The 21,595-nt window shown below is 37.9% G+C and overlaps 1 protein-coding gene across 1 annotated transcript; it reads left to right on the top strand.

Annotated features, from left to right (window-relative positions):
* The first annotated feature begins 838 nt into the window (after positions 1-838).
* stag2a (STAG2 cohesin complex component a) lies at positions 839-21,093 on the top strand. Its single transcript, XM_079873216.1, has 34 exons — positions 839-1,082; positions 1,694-1,778; positions 2,134-2,209; positions 3,233-3,367; positions 3,607-3,703; positions 3,798-3,874; positions 4,018-4,222; positions 6,448-6,599; positions 6,680-6,753; positions 6,868-6,991; positions 8,173-8,271; positions 8,374-8,453; positions 8,556-8,663; positions 9,325-9,433; positions 9,518-9,635; positions 9,750-9,853; positions 11,533-11,625; positions 11,830-11,919; positions 12,143-12,346; positions 12,425-12,495; positions 12,732-12,819; positions 13,623-13,703; positions 13,783-13,875; positions 14,071-14,242; positions 14,981-15,108; positions 15,404-15,505; positions 15,586-15,734; positions 16,115-16,243; positions 16,934-17,136; positions 17,236-17,455; positions 17,648-17,740; positions 18,601-18,727; positions 18,902-18,979; positions 19,537-21,093. The coding sequence occupies exons 2-34, from the start codon at positions 1,741-1,743 to the stop codon at positions 19,558-19,560; spliced, it is 3,741 nt and encodes a 1,246-aa protein (XP_079729342.1). The 5' UTR covers positions 839-1,082; positions 1,694-1,740; the 3' UTR covers positions 19,561-21,093.
* The last annotated feature ends 502 nt before the right edge of the window (positions 21,094-21,595 follow it).

The raw sequence follows: 21,595 nt of genomic DNA on the forward strand, positions 1-21,595 counted from the left end.
GAAATTCAACTGCGAACTGTGTAAACTATACAATATAATGTGGGATGAGTTTATGTTTACATATGTATGGGAAATAAGATTTTTTATCTGTATACTATTAATATAAAAAAGAAGTAGCCTACATATTTTGCATTGTATTTTTTACACTTCATCTCTAGTTGCACATGGTGAGAATGTGGTGCCATGAACCCAATGTCATTATGTGGTGCCATGAACCCAATGTCATTGTGTACTGTGTGCTAGAGATAAAACTGGGAAGTCATATTTTCCTGTTGAGCAATATATTGTATTGCACTTTTAAAAACTATATCACCATTCCACAGTATAAACTTTTTTACTATTCATTTGTTATTTGCCTCAACAAAGCAAACATTTATAATTGGCTTTCTGTTTGTTTCTTGTGTGCTTGATTAGTTTTTTGATAAATTTAAAAGTTGTTTATTTGTATATATGCCTTATACCTGTGGATTTTGTAAATAAATCAAATACATTCCTGACTGTGCTATGTATATGATATCACTCAGTTTCTAATAAACACAGATCCTTTGCCATCTTGTCTGTCCACTATCACTCCACAGACTTTGGATGCTCTTTTGATTCTCTATAACTTGATTTGCACATTTCAGGTGTAGGGTTAGGTACACTTCTTGTTTATCCCTCTTATTTGATCAAAACTGGACACAGAGATTCTGGTTATTTCTCCTAATTTATCTGTCAAACCTTCTCTATACCAATTGTTGTTCCTGAATTGAATTCCTCTTACCATGGAAATTGTCTCTGTCATCCAAAATTGATATGTGGTAGGCTATTTCCATGATGTGCATGTATGTGTGTGGGTGTGTTTGTGGATACTAGTGTGTGTGGATGCGTAATAAGTGTGTTTTGGGTTCCTCGAGGCTGTATTTTACTCCTGTCCGCCCACAGCACCAAACTGCCTCTTCCACATTCGAACCATAACAGAACTGAGCCAGTTCCACTTGGGTCATGTTTTAATGTCTTAACCGCGGAGCGGAGGTCCGGTTCGGTTCCGTTCGGCGGCGGCTCTGGGCGGGTTTTATGCAGCTGGACTCACGCTGAGGGAGGTGAGGGAGGAAATGGCGGCCGATCTTCATAAATATCCGCGATTTTGAAAAAAAAATGAAATAAATAAAAGACATTTTACTGTGAGTTTGTGGGAAGATAAATGTCCCAGAGTCGTTCATATGTCAGACAGTTTCAGCCATTAGCTTGAATATTGAGAATTATTGAGACACTATAATGTGCTACATGTGAAGAAACGTAAAGTTCTAATGTGGTTTTACAGTTTTAAATTGTTTTGGTGGGTTTGGGGCGGTTTTAATGTCTTTTAGAGGACCTGGAGGCCTGTTAGCATGTTAGCATGCTAGCCCGTGTTTACGGAAATCAAACTCAATATTAAAACACAATTAATAAAATCTCACACGTTACACGAATACTTCGAGATTTTATGTGTTTAATTGAGTTTGTATAATGTTTGATTTTTCGTACAGTAATGTTGACAGCAAATGTCTGATATTTATTATTAAAGTCACATAAAAACACCGTCCTTCACACAAACGCACGCGTAAAAAAACCTCATTCAGTAACTGAGTTGTTATGTTTGTTTTAAAGCAGACATTTTAAGAAATGGTTTTCATACAGCAGTTTTTAAATTGTTTGGGTCTTTCTTCTGCAGTGTGGGGACACTTATAAACTCCAGAAGAGACAGAAGATGTTGAAAAAATGATAGCAGCTCAGGACTTTCAAGCAGACTTCTACCAGTAAGTACCAGACATACTCCTTCTCCAGCCAGACAGTGTCTGTCTCAAAACCTAGTGAGTTGCCTACCTAAACGGCATTTTGGGGAATTATAAGCACATATGAACAAGAAGTCCATCCAGCATCTGTTACATGACTATTTGCTTATTATGCACTTGTGTTACCTATAACAAAACCAATATATCCATGTTTGTAGGGAAATTAATTAAACTACAACTTGTGTGTTTACATATGGATGCACACAGAGTACATCTAAACTCTGTATGTTAGGAAATTAAAGCACCTGTTTAACACACACCCCAATTACTTTGATCTCCACTTACACACTGCTGTAATCACTGGTGCGTTTTTGTTTAGGGAAGGACACTCTCGGCTCTCGGACACCGATCTTGAAGATCTCGAAGGTCGAAATGGCAAACCTGGAAAAGGGAAGGTACCTATCAGCAAATGAGCTTTCAGATATCAGTACTTTTTCATGAGTGAAACAGCTTTCAGATACACTGAAATCGCGACATGGCTTAGTGCGATTTAATGAAATGAAAATTTGCGTTTAATGTTTCAGAGTGATGTGTGGTACTGTTTTCATTTACACACTTGCAGCTCACGCGTGGAAATGAAAACCCAGTGTTTTCAGTATCTCGGAGTGGCTTGGTTCACAGTAAATGCTGCTGGACACAAACTCCATCTCTGCATGTGCTTAGCTTATAACGTGCATTTAAGAATGCAACATCTTCGTATCTTGTGATGAGAAGCGCTTTTAAACAAGTGGTTGTCAACAAAAGAGAAGCTTTGAGGGCTTATTTTGGTGGTTTTCTGCCAAATTAAAGCTCAGTGGTTTAACATTTGAAAATGAAGAACTTAAGACAACCATAAATGTTTGTATTGTAAATTTACAGTTGTACTGAAAATTTAAATTATTGTATTATTTTTTTCTAAATTAGATATTTTTTCTATTGAAATATTACAGTGCAGTGACATTTCTCATTGTTTCTTATTTTTATTTAATAATAACAATGTGTAATAATAATAATAATAATTATTATTATTATTATTTTATCATCATATTGATATATAATCACAGCATTTTTGACCAAAATCTGATGTAAAGATGGCGCCCCGTGGTCTCTCCAAAAACGCCTGGTGGTGTGTTGGCTGCACGTCTTGCTCAGTTTGTTTTATTGTTCTTACTTTTTATGTTGTGTTTACTTACATTAGTACATGGATGTTTTTATGTTTTGTCTTGTTGTTCTTTTACTTTTTATTGTAATGTACAGCACTTTGGAACTACTGTGGTAGCCTGTAAGGTGCTATATAAACAAAATAATGAAACAAAATTAAAATGTGCAGCTCTACAACCCCCCCCCCCCCCCTCATATTGTGCAGCCTTAGATCTGAGATGGAATAGATACTAGCATGTTTAATGGAATTCTCCTTGCTTTTTACCATTTGTGTCCAGAAGGGGAAGAAGACCCTTGGAGAAAAGTTGAAGGGGTCAGAGGTGAGAGGTCGGGTAAATGGCCACCATCAGGAGAATGACATGGAGAATCTCAGTTTGTTCGAGATTGTCAAATTGGGCAAGAGTGCCACACAGGTACCAACATGCGCACTACATCTTCAGATACATTCTGATCTCTTGCACTGTATTCATTCATAGACTCTATTTCAAAGTGCTCGGATGTATCATCACGTGAATCAGTGGTGTGTGTGTGGGTTAGTTATTATATCCAGGCCTAACTGCAGCGTGTGCTTTCTGTGTAGGCTGTGTGTGTATGAAAGAAGGTTTAACTGAGGTAGTTTGAGCGAGTGTGTGTGTGTTCTCTCTCTCTGCAGTCAGTGATTGATGATTGGATTGAGTCCTATAAGACAGACAGAGACTCTGCCCTTCTGGAACTGATCAACTTCTTCATCCACTGTTCTGGTTGTAAAGGTGTGTGTTTGTATGTTCTCTAGGTGTACCGGTAGATAAGTTTGCATACTTCAAGTGTGTGTTTTGTGTTACTCAATGCGTGTGCTTGTTGTAGGCGCTGTGAGCTCCGAGATGTTCCGGAACATGCAGAATTCTGAGATCATCAGGAAAATGACAGAAGAGTTTGATGAGGTTTGTTAATGTGTGAGTTTATACCACAGACATTTCAATAGGAAGAATATATGATATGTAAAACAGTGTGTGTGCAGGGATGGAAGAGATTAGCTACTTCAAATGAATATGTGTAAAAAGGTTGTGTGTGTATGTGTGTTCAGGACAGTGGCGATTACCCACTGGCGAGTTCAGGTCCTGTGTGGAAGAAGTTTAAATTAAGCTTGTGTGAGTTCATCGCGGTCCTGGTCCGACAGTGCCAGTACAGCATCATCTATGATGAGTACATGATGGACACGCTCATCTCTCTCCTCACCGGCCTGTCCGACTCACAGGTCAGAGCGTTCAGACACACCAGCACCCTGGCAGGTGGGTGACTCTGGGCTACGTACCATGCAATGTTCAGAATAGCATACCCTAACCACTGCTTCTTCAGTATACTGATATTATGATTTGCACAACTGTTCAAAAGTTTCATATCATTCATATATTTTTTAAATAGATTAATACTATTATTTAGCAAGGATGCATTAAATTGATTAAAAGTGATAGTAAAACATTTAAATCATCACAAAAGATTTCTTTTTCAAAATTTTTATTTTTTTTTCTATTCATCAACGAATCCTGAAAAAAATCATGGTTTCCACAAAAGTAACTGTTTTCAACATTAATAATAATAAGAAATGCTTGAGCGGCAAATTATTAGAATCTCAAAGGGTCATGTGACACTCAAGACTGGAGTAATGATGTTGAAACTTAAGCATTTCAATCACAGAAATAAATTACATTTTAAAATATATAAAACAAATATTTGAAATTTTATTCACAATTTTTACTGCATTTTTGATTAAATAAAATGAGCCTTTAAGAGCACAATAGACTTCTTTCAGAACCATTTAAAAATCTTAATGGCCTCAAACTTTTAAACAGTTGTGTATATTGTTTTTATGACTTAATGCACAGAAATTTCGACTACTGAAAAATTTCGGCCGAAACAGCTATTTTCGGTTTCGGGCCGAAATCTGACTGAAACAGACGTTCAATTAGCGCTTTTCCGATGGCACTTTTTGACTGTGTTCAATGTTCACCACAGTGCACACAACGTAGATAAGATACAACAGTTAAACATGTCAGCTGTGTGGACACTACCTCTGGATAAAGTTAATTTCTAATTTTTCATCAGTAATTATATGGTTTCTTTCTTTCTGTTGATATGTGAACAAAACTTCACTAAATATTTGTAGCACGCCTGCCATCCAATAATTACAAAAAGCTTTGTTACTTTTAATATGAAGCAAAGTCTCAACTTTAAAATTCTGTCGATTTTATTACGAAATTTAAACAATAAATTTTGTGTTGACGCTCTTTAATACAGTGTGACAGATCGCGGTAGCCTCCTCAGTTCAAGCGGATGTAGCACATGTGAACCGATCATCTCATCTCTTCTTTACTACTAGTTTTGTGCACAAAATAAAAATGGGTGAACACGTTGAAAGATACTTTACAACTTACCGAGATGAATCTTGTCTCATGTAATCGCTCAATCAGTGTTTCAACTGTGGCAGGACGTCAATATACCAGCTTGTAGGCTATACATTGTCACTTAACATTACATTTACCTCAAGAAAGCTATTTAGTGTCCATAAACTTAGTTAGCAAGAAAAAATAACTCTACAGAAGAGCATTTTGCTAAATATATGCACTGTATTACATATCCATTATTCATTATAATTTTACTTGACCTGTTAGTGATGTCTTCATTACTTAAAGGGATAGTTCACTTTGAAATTAAATTTTGGTATGTTTTAGCTTACCTCAAGGGCATCCAAGATGTAGGTGTCTTTTTTTCCGCAGTAGTTTCAATTTTGATATTTTTAGGTCAAACCGTTCTTGTCTGTCAGTCCTAATAATGCAGGTCTGTGGTCACTGTCTCAAAGAGCATGCACAGGGTCCAAATTAAAATAATTCCCCATCGTCCAAATTAAACAATTCCCCAATTAAACTAGATGTCGCCTTGGCTACGGCAGTTCTTTTAGTGTCTTTAAGGCGACATCTAGTGTATATATCTATGCACCAGTCTGCGTACACGTCACACACCAGAATGCGCGCACGCCCTCAGATCACTTGGATGTGGCTGTGTATAAGAGGTAAAAACGATATAAATACTGTTCGTTTTCTCACACAAACCGCTCGTTTCGTGTCTTAGGCCATCAATGTGTACTTATGATGGGGAATTGTTTAATTTGAACGATGGAGAATTGTTTTAATTTGGACTCTGTGCATGCTCTTTGAGACAGTGACCACAGACCTGCATTATATGACTGACAGACAAGAACGGTTTGACCTAAAAATATCAAAATTGAAACTACTGCGGAAAAAAAGACACCTACATCTTGGATGCCCTTGAGGTAAGCTAAAACATACCAAAATTAAATTTCAAAGTGAACTATCCCTTTAATGTATGTTTAAAAAAATCTGACATGAATGAAAACAAGTTATTACATTTTATTGTCATTTAAATGTTTATATTATTGTTCTCAATCATAAAGTATGAATTGTACACCCTAACCTTAAAGTTTTTCACTGTATTTCAGCCATGAAACTGATGACCGCTTTGGTGAACGTTGCTCTGAATTTGAGCATCAATTTGGACAACACACAAAGACAATATGAGACAGAACGCAACAAGAGCATCGGGAAACGAGCCAATGATCGCCTGGAGTTCCTGCTGCAGAAACGCAAAGAGGTGACACACACACACACACTCACACACATTCGAAAATGAGACAATAAACCTGATTCAAACATGGATTCTGTCATTTTTAGCTCCAGGAAAACCAGGATGAGATTGAAAACATGATGAATGCCATTTTTAAAGGAGTGTTCATCCACAGATACAGGCAAGGAAACGTCTCAAAATTAACTAAATTAAATGACTTATTCAGTGAATTAATATTTTAAAATAACCCACACAGTCTTTGAAGAGCTTATTTTTTTCATGTATGTGTTTGCAGGGATGTGATTGCTGAGATCAGAGTCGTCTGCATTGAGGAGATTGGTATGTGGATGAAGATGTACAGTGATGCTTTTCTTAATGACAGTTACCTGAAGTACGTGGGCTGGACCATGTATGATAAGGTATCACAAACACATTCACACAGATTGATTATGTACTCTTCAAAGCTAAACAAATAAACAGCATGCTTATGTTTATTACTGTGAAGCAGCTTTGAAACAATCTGTATTGTATAAAGCTCTATATAAATACTGACTTTATACTAGGGGTTGCATGACTACTGATTTCTGATAGTCGATTTCTTATCAAAACAATACTCGAGTTACTCGACTACTCGTGGTTCATGCTACTGTAAATGAAAAGACATGAAATAGCTAGATCTTATCAATAAACATTTATTAATTCATAGCCTAATGCAACAATTACACAAGTCAACTCTCAAAACATTATAATTATGACATTTCATTTGTACATTTTCATGTAACAGTCTAAAGTCAAATAAATAGCCGTTCTTGCCTTTCATTTCAGACGTCTGCTTCTAGGGGCCGTTCACATATCGTGTCTTTTTCGCGCTCAAGTTCATTATTTCAAATGTAGGCGCGCGGCGAGCGCGCTCATAATGGAAGCAACGTGGTGCGCTAGTTTTTCCAGGCGCGCCGATGCCGCGGCGAGATAAAAACATCTCAACTTTTCAGAATGCCTCAAGGTCGTGTGACAAAAACCAATCAGCTTCGGCCTTTCCGTAACATCATCAAAGCTCGGCCGAACAGCTGATCGTAGCTGTACAGGGCAGGTTTTCCCTTCTCATCTCCAGAAATATATATAGTAGTAAAGCTTTCTAGTAAAGGGCTAGAAATCATTAATCCTTTGCTGATACTTCTTCGTCGTCATCATGGAGAGCGCAGTTCATGGTTGCATAGCAACGACAGACGCCACGGGAGCGCAAAGCGCTTGTAGGAGACAGCGCCACGGCCCCGCTTTCCACACGTTTTTAGACGCAATATGTGAACGGCCTCTCGCAGAGTTGGCCAATTACAATATTTTTGTCATCCTTGATGAAATACTTCCACACATCTGACGTGTGGTGTCTGTTGGTGACGTTCGCCATTTTTAATTCATTTATGGTTAATGGACGCTCGAGTAGTCGATTGTTTCCGACAGCGTCGACTAGTGGTTGAAGTAGTCGATCTATCGACTACTCGACTAGTCTATGCAAGCCCTACTTTATACACTCTTTAAATACAAAGAGTGACTTTTACAATCTCTTTGTCTCATCCGTCATATGTTATTTTTCTTTCTCCAGCAAGGGGAGGTCCGTCTGAAGTGTCTTACAGCTCTTCAGGGTTTGTATTATAGCAGAGAACTTAACGCCAGACTGGAACTCTTTACAAGCCGCTTTAAGGTGAGTATTCCACCAGGATACTTGAAATGGCAACAACAACTCTGAAAGGCTCTGAAAAATGTATTATCTTACTGACAGTTCTCTCCTCTTTTGTCTATGTAGGATCGGATTGTGTCCATGACTCTGGATAAGGAATATGATGTTGCAGTTCAGGCCATTAAACTGCTGACGCTAGTTCTGCAGTGAGTTCAGCACTGATCATTCATCATTGACAGTCATACTTTTTTTCTTTTTTTTTAAGATGTGTCCATTTAATTTGCGGGTATGTTTGTTTGTTCACACAGAAGTAGTGATGAGGTCTTGACTGCTGAAGACTGTGAGAGCGTCTACCACTTGGTTTACTCTGCCCACCGACCGGTTGCTGTGGCAGCAGGGGAGTTTCTCTACAAAAAGTGAGTGCCACATTTTTTTTATTCCACTGCACGGTCTGTGCTTCATTAAATACGAATGTGATTAAACGCATTTGCCACATTAAGCTCAACGTATACTTCGCGCACTTTCCTCGTGACATAACTTTCGTCATCAGGAGGGTCCGCGGATGTCCACGTGCAGCCCAATTTTAGGTCCGATTATACAGTTGAGTGCGTAAGCACTATATAAAATATTATATTATTTAAGTTACCAGTATTTACTGATATTTATTTCAATGCTTTACAGGCTTTAGTGTGTTGTTTCTTTGTTCTTTTATTTCAAAATAACCCCCCAACCACCGTACCACCACCGGTAGTTGGTCCATTACCACCGCGGTGGTAAAAAACTGCCACCGTCACAGCCCTAGTGCAAATCTAGTGGACTTCTTTTCAAGTGCTCAAGCCACTTGCACATACGCTGTTGTATGCACACCATAGACACAAAATTTGGGCTGTGCGCAGACGTCCGTGGAGCCTCCTGATGAAGAAAATGACGTCATTGCACGAACCCTCGTGGAACCCGAACAACCGAAGTATACTTTGGGCTTTAGTTCTGATCCATAATACATCTGACTCTCACCCTGACTGATTCCGCCATGTGGCTATTTTGTGAACACAACAATTTTGTGTGTTGTGTTCCTAGGTTGTTCAGTCATCATGGTCCAGAGGATGAGGGGCGGCCCAGGAGAGGCAGACAGTGTTTGAATGCTAACCTCATCAGAACAACTGTCTTGTTCTTTCTGGAAAGTGAGGTGTGCTTGATGTGCTCGGCCTGTAATGTAGAAATAAAATAAATGTATTTTTTGGGTTCTTTTATGAATTTTTATGTGTTTTAGCTCCATGAGCACGGTGCCTATCTGGTGGACAGCTTGTGGGACTGTGCATCAGAGCTCCTGAAGGACTGGGAGAGTATGATCAGCCTGTTGCTAGACGAACCGTTCCCTGGAGAGGAAGGTACAAATGCAGACACTTGTATTTATCATAGTTTTTTTTTTGTGTCTGTACCAAAATTTGGCTAAAAATCTTTCTAACCTACATCACTTAAACACCATGATGTGTGTATTTCAGCTCTCACTGATGCTCAGGAAACTGCTCTGATTGAGATCATGCTCTGTGCTGTCAGACAGACTTGTGAGTGTCACCCACCCATTGGACGAGGCTCTGGAAGAAGGGTAAGACATACACACACAAAACAACATTTTGATTTTGCTATATTAGTGAGGATGTCCCATAGATGCAGTGGTTTTTACTTAGAGGAGATATTTTCTTAACCCCTAACCATGAACCTAATCTATGGAAAAGTTGTCAACCCACTACAATGCAAGTAAATCACTCGCATATGCGTGTAAATTTCTCTCTGGGCAACTAAATAATGTCTTATCATAGCCATTGGCTAATAAATTCTTAGATTTTACTGGCCAGTGTGTGTGTTAGATGCCAAGTATAAGTTTAGCATAGATATATTTTCACTCGTTGAACACTGACTGAGCTCTTGAGAGTTTCGCTCTCCGTCAAGCGATCTGATTCTGTAGTATTTCATATTCAGCTCAGCGTACCTGTGTAAACTCTAGTGTGAGTATAAACCGTCGCGTTTCTCTCACACGCAAAGAGAGAGAGAGCGAGAGTCTTATATAACACGCAAAATCGACGCGCTACATGTAAACAATATTCTTGCTTGTATTTTCCTGTCAAAATAATGGAGTTCATCTGGAATTATTCAGCTTTTAAGAACAAGCAGAATATATGCCGGTTTCTCCGTTAGTGGGCGGAACTAATGCGTAAACGGCAATCTCACTGGTTGGCACTCATCCCTGTTTTAATTTCAGCAAATCAGTTAGAGCGAACGCTGACAACGTGATTAACATTCATTAACCCAGCAGCTCATGTGTTGTTTATTGTCATTATTAGTAGTAGAATTAGTTGTATGATTATTATCTTTAAAAAAAAAAGCTATTATCAATTACTATATCTATTTTTCTTACAGAAACACGGAATGAACAATAATATCTTAAACACCACCACCAGTCCTAAGTTCAGTTAAAATGACAAATATTCATGATTATTAAGTTTAAGATCTAATTACTAAATTTCTATCATTAAATAATGCTTGATTATCATAGCATCATAATATAATGCTTGACTGACTGATTTTAAGAGTGTACATTTAGATATTTAAAAAGCTGTGCCATTTTACAAAGATAAACAGATTTGGTGGAATGATTGATATATATATATATATATATTTATATATTGCCAAGGTATAGAGGGGTTGGTTTTAGATTTTTAAAAAATCACCCTATCTATTTTCTAAATGCATGTTATTTATCTTATTTTGAACGATTCATCCATGTATGTTTCATGTAAAAAAAAAAGTTGACCTTGTAATTTAATAATTTTTTTAAACTCGATCTTCCTTTGAAACGAAAGGCTTCTTTCTGGTCACATATGCTAGACTTCTCTGATCATTTAGTCTGCTTAAACCCTGGTCATTTCTTATAATCAACCTCAAGCTTGTATTCAGATCTGCCACCATCCAATCAACAACTGATGATTAGAACCAAGTCTCCATCCTATATATTTTTCTCTTTTGATAATCTGTTTACTACATGGAAGATGCGATCTGACACTGCTTTTGTTTCATCTCAACTATAAAGCATGATTTGGGTGATTTATGAGCCTTTTCAAATAGAGAGGATCAGTTCTTATGTTCTCACAGGTTCTATTTTCAAACCATCATACTTATGTTGTCACTTAAAGGAATAGATAAAATAATTGTCTAAAAACTCTTTTAAAATGCTGTCATTATTCACTCATTCTCAAACCCGTTTGCTGTTTTTTTATTTTGGCACAGGTTCTGACAACTAAAGAAAAGAAAACCCAGCTGGATGATCGAACAAAGATCACAGAAACGTTTGCTGTGGCTTTGCCTCTGTTATTGGCTAAAGTAAGTGTTTCTCTTCCCTGCCAGACAGTGTGTAATTTTGTAAGAAATTTTACTGCAATATTGATTGACTTTTTGGGCATAAAACAACAGTCCACAACTTGCAATTTGCATATAAATATTCCAACCAAATGGTTCGGGCCACCTGAATCAGGATGCAAGCCGATTGATTTCTGAACTGACTCTCTCTCTCTTTTTCTCTCTCAGTATTCAGTGGACCCAGAGAAGGTCACTAATCTGTTGCAGTTTCCTCAGTATTTTGATTTGGAGATCTATACAACCGGTCGGCTGGAGAAGGTGATCATGCTCATCCAAAAAAAAAACTTCATATTGTGCCACATAGTAATACAAATATTGTGCTTATAAAATATGGCTTTGTGTTTTAGTTTTTTTTTCTATTGGAAGAAAGTTTCCAATAGTGCCAATAGTTTTTTTTAATAACATGAATATAAAGAAATTATTGATTGTTTTTGTTTTGTTATAGTAGTACTGTAAGTAAAATAACTATGATGTCCTGCAGCATCTGGATGCTCTGCTGCGTCAGGTCCGCGATGTGGTGGAGAAGCACACAGACACAGATGTATTAGAGGCATGTTCTGTGACATTCCATGCACTGTGCAATGAGGAATTCACCATCTATAACCGCGTAGATATCGTCCGCAGCCAGATGCTCGATGAACAGATTGACAAGTTCCACCGCTTGCTGGAGGACGTCCTGCAGGAGGTTTGTGTGTGTTTTAGTTTAATTACAGCTCTGTGTAATTTTAGCCAGTTTGAGTTTGAATGCTTTTGTTTCTTTAAGGGGGAGGAGCCTGATGAAGATGACGCCTATCAAGTTTTGTCAACACTCAAAAGAATCACAGCCTTCCACAAGTAAGAACACATACTCAAAACTGAGAAATAATTGAGCTAAAACTGAGAAATAGTTGAGCTAACTTGCTAAAATCTTAAAATTTAAAGTTCTTAAAACACTGCTTTCATTTGATAAGCAGATTATTCTTATTTATTCTTTTGATTTTGGTGCGAAATGAGATCTGGACATATTTCTGTGAGACCAGAGGAGTGTATTCATCATAACTGTGTGTGTCTGTGTGTCTGTCTTCCTGCAGTGCCCATGACCTTACTAAATGGGACCTTTTCACCAGCAACTACAAACTTTTGAACTCTGGCCTGCAAAACGGGGATATGCCTGAGCAGGTACTGACTACTAACACAGGGGTTAACTCATTTTAGCAGCTATTCTGCAGGTAAATGTTGTCCTGAATCAACTTCATGCTGCTTTAATAACAAAAAACGGAGCACATGGAATTTTCTTTTTTCATTCCCCTGATGCATTTAGATTACATGTACCTACATGAATTGGTACTTAAGGAATATTAATCAAGCAACGATGCTGTGAAGAAAAAGAAAAACTACTCAATGAACTTGGCTTGAAAGCATCAAATCAGTTTTAAAGGGATAGTTCACGAAAAAATGAAAATTAAGTTGTTCCAAACCTGTATGAATTTCTTTCTTCTGCTGAACACAAAAGAAGATATTTTGAAGAATATGGGCATCCAAATAGGCCCCATTGACTTCCATAGTATGGAAGAAAAAAATACTAAGGAAGTCAATGGGGCCCTGGGCCTGTTTGGATACTGACATTCTTCAAAATATCTTCTTTTGTGTTCAGCAGAATAAAGAAATTCATACAGGTTTGGAACAACTTGAGGGTGAGTAAGTGATGACTTAAATTTCATTTTTGGGTGAACTATCCTTTTAATTTATCATATCTAAAAAGAAGAAATTAATTATTATATAATTATAAAGATTATTACCCCTGACTTATTCATTTATTTATTTTACAAATGTACTGTAGTGCATAGTTTTTAGTTACAAGTACTGTAGTTCTCTACAGGCCATATTTGGTCTGTGACTGACCTGTGTGTTTGACTCTGCTCTAAACTCTTTGACCTCACTTCAGGGACTTTCATTGATATTTAATTGTTTTGTTTTTATAGATTGTGGCTCATGCACTCCAGTGCACTCACTATGTCATACTCTGGCACTTGGCTAAAGTCTCAGAGGGCAGTGCCAACAAGGTACATCACACACGTACGTGCCCAGACCTGTGTGAGACTGTCATTTTGAATGTTTAGTCACACTCTTGTCTCATTTCAGGATGAAATGGTGCTGTTGCGGAGGCAGGTGAGAGCCTTCTGTCTGATGTGTCAGAGGTACCTGAACAGCATCAGTACCACTGTCAAAGAACAGGTGAGTCTGACCTGCCACAGACCACACATCCTTTCATGCATATGGGATTGTGGGAAAATGAATGAATTCTTAGGGGCAGTCATGGCCTATAATTGTTAGAGTCATACTGGTAACCCGAATGTTGCATGTTTGATTCTTAATACCGGCAGGACATTATTTGTACTTTAATGAACTGTGTGTATCTGTGTGTTGCAGGCCTTCACCATTCTCTGCGATTCACTCCTGATCTTCAGTTATCAGATTGTGGCGTCGGGGCGGGAAGCTTTAGAACCCCTGGTGTTCAGTCCAGATGCATCCTTACAGAGCGAACTAATCAACTTTATCCTGGATCACGTGTTTGTTGACCAGGATGAGGACAGCAGCACAGGTGAACAAAAAACAAATACAAAGAGGACAGAAGACTGTTCTGATCCACTCTAAAGTGGATTTAAATGTATAACAGCATGTATGCAGTCTTTACTCCAGAGGCACGATCAGCTGCTGATTTGTAATGCATAGTTCTAATTTCTGACATCACCAAAAAAATAAAATAAAAATAAATGATATGGCAATATGTCTCAGGTTTGAGTTTGGGGTCATACGACAACTGTTGTTGTCAAACTGTGGCATACCTTGTTTAAAATAAATTAATCTGGATTCATTATGCTTTATGAGCTTTTTGGATCTTTTAAGTTTTAGTTACCTGAACTTTCTGTGGAGGGACAAAAATCTCCCAGGTTTAATTAAATCTTAATTTTTGTGTTTTGATGATTAACCAATGACTTGAGGGTGAGTAAATGATGACAGAATTTTCATTCCATTTAAGAATACTGTGAGGAAATGTATTTATAATTTTTTTGGTTTGGTGCTGTTATTGGAGCAGAAATGAGACACTGCACCTCATTAATTTATTTAGAAACACTAAAATTTGTAGAAAAACCAAATTGGTAATTACCAAGAAGTTGGTAATTTTATTCATTTTTATTTCCATCATTGCTTTAAAAAAAATCGTAACAAAAAAGAATAAAAAAGTACAAATTATTATTATTATGTTATTCTGCACAATTATTGGCTGCTTTTTTCACTATTCAGTCCAATTCATCCATTTCTGGGGTGTGTCTTGCAGACGATGAGGCTGGTAAGATTGAGGCGCTCCACAGACGCAGGAATTTACTGGCCGCCTTCTGCAAATTGATCATCTACAACGTGGTGGACATGAAGACAGGAGCTGACGTTTTCAAACAGTACATGAGAGTGAGTCCCACTCACAGTCCTTGTAACAGTCCTCTGTGTTTTATTTATTTATTTATTTAAAGATTTATTTTTAGTGTTTTGCCTTTATTGGGATAAGATCAAATATAGTACACAGGATGTGAAGTGGGAGTGGGATTGGTAGCGGGAAAGATCCGTGAACCGGGAGAAGAACTCAGGCCACCCAAAGTGCAACCTTGCTATAAGTCTGAGCCCTGCCCATGAGGCTATCGGCTCCAACACAGTCCTCTGTGTTACTTGAAGCTTACAGTGCATCTCTGTCTCTGTCTGTGTGTAGTACTATAATGATTATGGTGACATCATTAAGGAGACCATGAGTAAGGCACGTCAGATCGACAAGATTCAGTGTGCCAAGACTCTGATCCTCAGCCTGCAGCAGGTGAGATAGCGCTTCTATCCTTACACAGACCCGCTCTGCCAGCAACACTGAATAACAGAAGGGTGATGTGTGTGTTTCAGCTGTTTAATGAGATGCTGAGTGATCTAGGCTGTAACTTTGATCGTTCCGCATCTGCTTTCTGTGGGATTAAAGAACTGGCCCGGCGCTTCTCGCTCACGTTTGGACTTGATCAGGTCAAAACAAGAGAGGCGATTGCAATGCTCCACAAGTAAGAAAACTCAAACATGCTTGCTGTTAAGACCCAACAGGGTTATGGGCTCCATCCACTATCTTTCTCCTGTCTGTATAAGTCATATATTTTATTTATGTCTAGGATTTTTTTTTTGTCACCAGATTAAGCACCAAAAGCAGCTCTCGATTGCATAAAGTTACTGAAACAAATGAATAAAAATAGTGGTTGACTGAAATGGGTTTTTCACTGGCCGATACCAATATTAAAAGAAAATGATTTATGTTTTAAGAGAGGTTCACAAATCTTCTGACTGTCATACTGCTCAGCACCATTTGTGGAAAAGGGGCATCAGCGTCCCCTTATGTCTTAGTGACAGAGTCTTAAGTGTGTGTGTATATGTGCTTTTTGTGTTTTAGGGATGGAATAGAATTTGCATTTAAAGAACCCAGTCCACAGGGAGAAGGCGGCCCTCCTCTCAACCTTCCGTTCCTTGACATCCTCAGTGAGTTTTCCTCCAAACTACTGAGGCAGGACAAGAAGACTGTGTAAGACACTCACACTGAGAATCCCTTGCTTTCTCAGATCCCTCAGAGACCTAAGCATTGTTATTCATGATGTATTCATTTTTTTAAACCTCAAAAATGTCTTTAGGAAACCATTAGTTATAAAAACTTACATTGGCGTAAACGTTGGAAAAATGTTGCAAAATTGCAACGATGGGCAACTATTTGTTCGATACAATAAGTGAATATTTGAACACAAATGCATTTGAGCTAGGAAGGTAAAAATATTTGACAATTTAAGTACTGTAAATTAAATTTACATCTTAATTAAAAAAATTTAAAAAAAAGTGTGTGTATTATTTATTTATTTTTAAACAGATCAATTTGTTCCAAAAGTGTTAAGAATTGTGTCAGCCATTATTAACACTTTTGGAACAAATTTATCTGAAGTAGCAGGCATCTAATATATATAGACATACATTTTGAGTGACTTTAGCAAGCTGTGGCAGATAATATTTGATTTGTTTTTGTTCTCACTAAAACTGCTGTTGTGATACATTTCAATCTTCAGCTACTGGAATGTGTAGTTTTTACCCATATTTAGTGAATATACAAGTGTTGCAATTCTGCTGCGCTGGGTCTCTGAAGGTTAACTGTGTACTGTCTTTTAAATGAATTTCTCTACTGAAGTATATCTGTGTTCTTTGTTTGACCTCTGATCTTTCCCATCAGGCACCTGTATCTAGAGCGGTTTATGACCTTTCAAATGGCCCTGCAGAGGGACGATTGCTGGTTGCCGCTCATCTCCTACCGGAACTCTCTGCAAGCGGGCGCTGATGATGATACACTGTCTGTCATCAGCGGCATGAGCAGGAGCTCCGCCCGCAGTCGCAGGAGCAAACCACCCGCTGCCAACAAGAGAAAACTGCCTGAGGGTTTGTGTGTTCAGTCGTAATTATATCATTAATTATAATCTCTACAGAGTTAAAACTAACTTTCCCTTTCATTGTCTTCTCTATCTGTCCGTCTCTCAGAGGAGAGTAGCTGTAGCAGCAGTGATGTGAGCGCGTGGGTCAACCGAGAGCAGACTGGCCCACACACTCCTGTAATGATGTCATCACCCCACATTGTCTCCACTGTCCTGCGGGACGCAAAGAAGCTTCGACCAGAGGAGGGGTACATGGGAGTTTACAGCATGAACAACGAAACGCAACACACACCCCTGCAGCAGCCGCACCAACACATGGACTACAAGTAAACATACACACATACATTTATGTATATACTAGGGCTAGTTCTAGGTATAGAACTCCGCTGTCATGAAGAGTTTAGCTCCAACCCTCCAACTCTGCAGGACAGCGGCTCTCTAGGACTGAACTTGCCCACCCCTGATTTACACATACTCCCTCTATTAGTAAAGAGTTGACTGAGAAATGTTGTTTTCAGTTCTCAGGTCGCGTGGATGATGGCCCAAAAACAGCAGCAGGACAGAGCAAGCCTGCAGTATGGCAAGATGAGAGGCCACATTCAGCACACCATGTGAGTGCACATCTACGTACACATACACTACTGTTCTAAAGTTAGGGGTCAGGACGTTTTTAAATTAATACTTTTATTCAGTACGGATACATCAAATTGATCAAAGGTGACAATAAATTACATTTATAATTTTAGATAAGATTTCTATTTCAAAAATAAGCTGCTCTTTTGAACTCTCTGTTCATCAAAGAATCATTAAAACAATGTACTACAGTTTCCACAAAATATTAAGCAGCACAACTTTATCATTGATAATAAGAAATGTTTCTTGAGCACCAAATCAGCATCATGTGGGGATCATGTGACACTAGCCCCTTTCAGAGCGTTGATCCCAGAAAATTGACATAGAATTGCTAGAGTCTCTTCTGTGTGAACACAAACATGTCCCGGGATGGGGACCTAGTAACATTGGTGGGATTAGTCCCAGAATGCGCCCTGTGTGCACAAAAGACAGGGCCAGTGCTGTAAGGGGTGTCTCAATGAGTTATCGTGCGACTCTTTGACCGGGGTGTTTAAATGCAGATCAACGTTCACGTTGCACATTAACAAAGAAGAAAGTTTGTGTTTGTCAAGGAACAAAGAAAGGACGGAAAAATGTCTGCAAACACGTCACATCCTGATGTCACGTGTCTTTACGGGATCTTTACGAGATGTGTGTGAACGACCGCTCAGATTCCAAAACCAAAATTGAACGATCCCGGGACACATTATCAGTGTATTTTTTTTTAATCAAATTAATGCAGCCTTGTTGAGCATAAGAGACTTGTTTAAAAAAAACATTTAAAAAAAAATTAAAGATCCAAAACTTTTGAACGGTAGTGATATTTGTGATACATTTTTTTTATTGATTTGTTTGCCAGTCGCCGTGGCAGCGGACTGATGGAGGATGATGAGGAGCCAATTGTAGAGGATGTGATGATGTCATCAGAAGAACGACTGGACGACCTTAATGAGGGCATGGACTTTGACACCATGGACATTGATCTGGTAGGAGTCAGAGTTCAGGATAGCATGAAAGTGACAGTGAAAGTTTCTCAGATCTTTACATAGTCCATCTAATCCAATCTCCTTTGGCTGCGGGGTCAACACACTCATACATAGAGAGAAAACACATTTTGTGTGTCATTGTTTTTAACTTAACCTTTTTTTGTCCCTCTGAAGCCTCCATCCAAAAACCGCAGGGAGAGGTCAGAGCTGAAACCAGACTACTTTGACCCTGCCTCCATTATGGACGACTCGGTGAGCATTAATTCATCCGAATGTTTATTCATTAACTTATTAATCCACTCAGTCTATTGATTAGTGGTGCTTGTAAGAAATCCCTCAGACTTAAATTAAAGGATGGACCAGAGCATTATGTGTTTTTATATGTATCCCCCCCCCCACACACACACAAAATTCAAAAATCTGCTTTGCTCATTTGTTCTCTCTGTTTGTCCAATTGTTCTTGTCATTGTGAACTGACAGAGAGAGATGCTGTGAAAGAATACAGTACTAATGGCCTGTTCACACCAAGAACAAAACCTATCAACTATGAAGTGAACGATAACGATAAACTATGATGTTTAAAACGTCATTGTGAAGGTGTGGTCTCATTAGCTAATTTTTGTGGGCAACTAATTCCATTGCCTTTTGTCAATAACAGCAATGCACACAGATCACACAGAAGTCACTCTGAAACCAAAACATTTCTGTTGGAATCTGTGTGACCAACTTGAACCCTGTTATCATTAGAACCTCTTTAAACCATTTTGCAATACTGGGGTTATAAAGCGACTCTGTGTTTTGCCTTCCAGGTTCTTAATGTCTCCATGTTCTGAGATGGGTAAATGAGAGCATCGCTGACATGTTTCTCCTCTTCTGATTTCACTCCATGGACTAAATGCACATGATGGTGCTGTGTATCGTTCCCTCCTGAAAACACACCATAACTTTCCATCTGTACATATAACAGACAAACATTTACAGCATGAGATCAGACTTATCTATTCATGCTTTTTTGTAATGGAGGTTTAAAAATAGCTGTTTTTTGTAACTCCTGGAGGAGTTTTGATTTTTAAGTAATTTTGTAAAGACAATCAGTTGTAAATGACTTTATAAAGAGTGCTTGAAATCTAAAATTTATAACTCAACTTTCCTTAAAGGGTTTAGACTTGCAGTGTCTGTTTTTCCCCCAGTACTTCTCTCACAATGTTTTCGCTTCCCAGAAGTAGGTTAAAACTCATATTGTGATGATATTCCTCACTTTTATGGTGGTGGTTGGCTGATTTAGAGTTTTTATTGGTCCTCTAAGAGCTCAAAGCAATTGTGCTGATTGGCTGACACTTTGAAAACCTGCCCCTCCCTCAGATTTAAATTAATTTCTGAATATATAGATATAATTTTAAAGGTATTTCTGCACAAAGGGCATTACCCCCTTTTTCAGAGAAAAGCTCTTTCTGTAGAATATATCTAATTTCTTTTTAAAGATTAGAATGAGGTATTATAATATAATGTTATATATCTTAAATACATACATACATACATATATGTATGTATTATTTTGTTTTACACAAAATGGGTAATGTAATGTGAATCATTGCTGGTTTATATTTAAGTTAATATTTTTTTATGTTTGGTATCCAACCTACTGTTTTATTCACGCTTCATCTGTCCTGAGAGAATCACTGATGTTTTATTCACTTTTATTTTGGAAAAGCTCCACTGTGAAAAATTCTATAATCTTTCCCCTTTGTGTAGTTCATTGAGGTATGGATTCAGGTTGTGTGTTGTTTTTGAGGTTGGGTAGTTTAAATCATGAATGGCTTGTTAATCAGAGCGAATCATGATGATTGTTTTTGTGGTAAGAAATCTTGGTAAATGCAACCATGGTGATTGTAAGCAGGGTAAATGCATTTCTGCGAGGAGCTTTTGTTCAGGATTGGAAAGGAAACGTCTTTTTATATGCATTTCACACATTGTTGGTCATTTGTCCCACTTTGATTTTAATTTCCAGTTCTGCAATGTCTCCTTATTTCCAAAAGTGTGTGAGTGTATGTATTTTAATGTATTGGACTGTACATAAAAACCAAGATGTTTTATTCTATTTGCAAGATGTCGGTTGTTTCATTTCCTATGTTTATGCATTTATATTTAGATACAAAATAAACCTTCCTGGTCTTTAGCACTGCTTTTTAAATCAGCAACTCCCAGAGAGAAGACTGTTTGCCCAGTCATCAAATGTTACTGAAAGGTTTGTTTAAATTGTATTCTGTTAAATGCTTCATTGAAGAATACTGGAACTCAAAATTAATTATATTTTTTGTCTATGTTTTTGTGTCATAGATAAAATACAAACAATTGCCATACAAATCACTGTTGCTTCATTGATCTCTTCCTATGAACCATGAATACAACAGTGACATTTTCTGGGTCATGAACAAGAAGGTCAGTGTTCAACAGTGGCCTAATCAAAGCCTTCATTCACACAAAGAATCAATGACTGAACAAACACATCCGACCAGAACAAATGAGAGCGATCAGTGTCAAACACCACAGCATAACAAACCTCCACTGAACATGAAGGGTTAGTTTATTTTATTTTTTTATGCAGTAAGCATACGCATGTATGTTTTAAAACACTCACACTTCATAAAAACGTAAAAGAATGTGCACCCTGGATGTAAAAAAGTATAGTTTAAATAACTGGTCAAGTTTCAGAAATAAACACGTAGTAGATAATGGTTTGTTCACACTCGGCCCCTCAGTGTCAGCAGATTGTCTTTTGGAAATTTCAAATGCAGAAGATGAGCAAAAACAACATTGAAGGTTAATGACAATGATTCAAAGGAGTACCGGGTGTATACATATATCGAT

This window comes from Squalius cephalus, assembly GCF_949319135.1.
Source record: "Squalius cephalus genome assembly, chromosome: 5".
NCBI classification, from domain to species: domain Eukaryota; kingdom Metazoa; phylum Chordata; class Actinopteri; order Cypriniformes; family Leuciscidae; genus Squalius; species Squalius cephalus.

Bases quoted from the DNA above. Each gene is read 5' to 3' on its own strand.
- stag2a (XM_079873216.1), top strand. From the start codon at position 1,741: ATGATAGCAGCTCAGGACTTTCAAGCAGACTTCTACCA. The intron at 11,920-12,142 runs GTGATCATGCTC...GATGTCCTGCAG, and splicing joins CAACCGGTCGGCTGGAGAAG to CATCTGGATGCTCTGCTGCG. The intron at 17,456-17,647 runs GTAAACATACAC...TGTTGTTTTCAG, and splicing joins CACCAACACATGGACTACAA to TTCTCAGGTCGCGTGGATGA.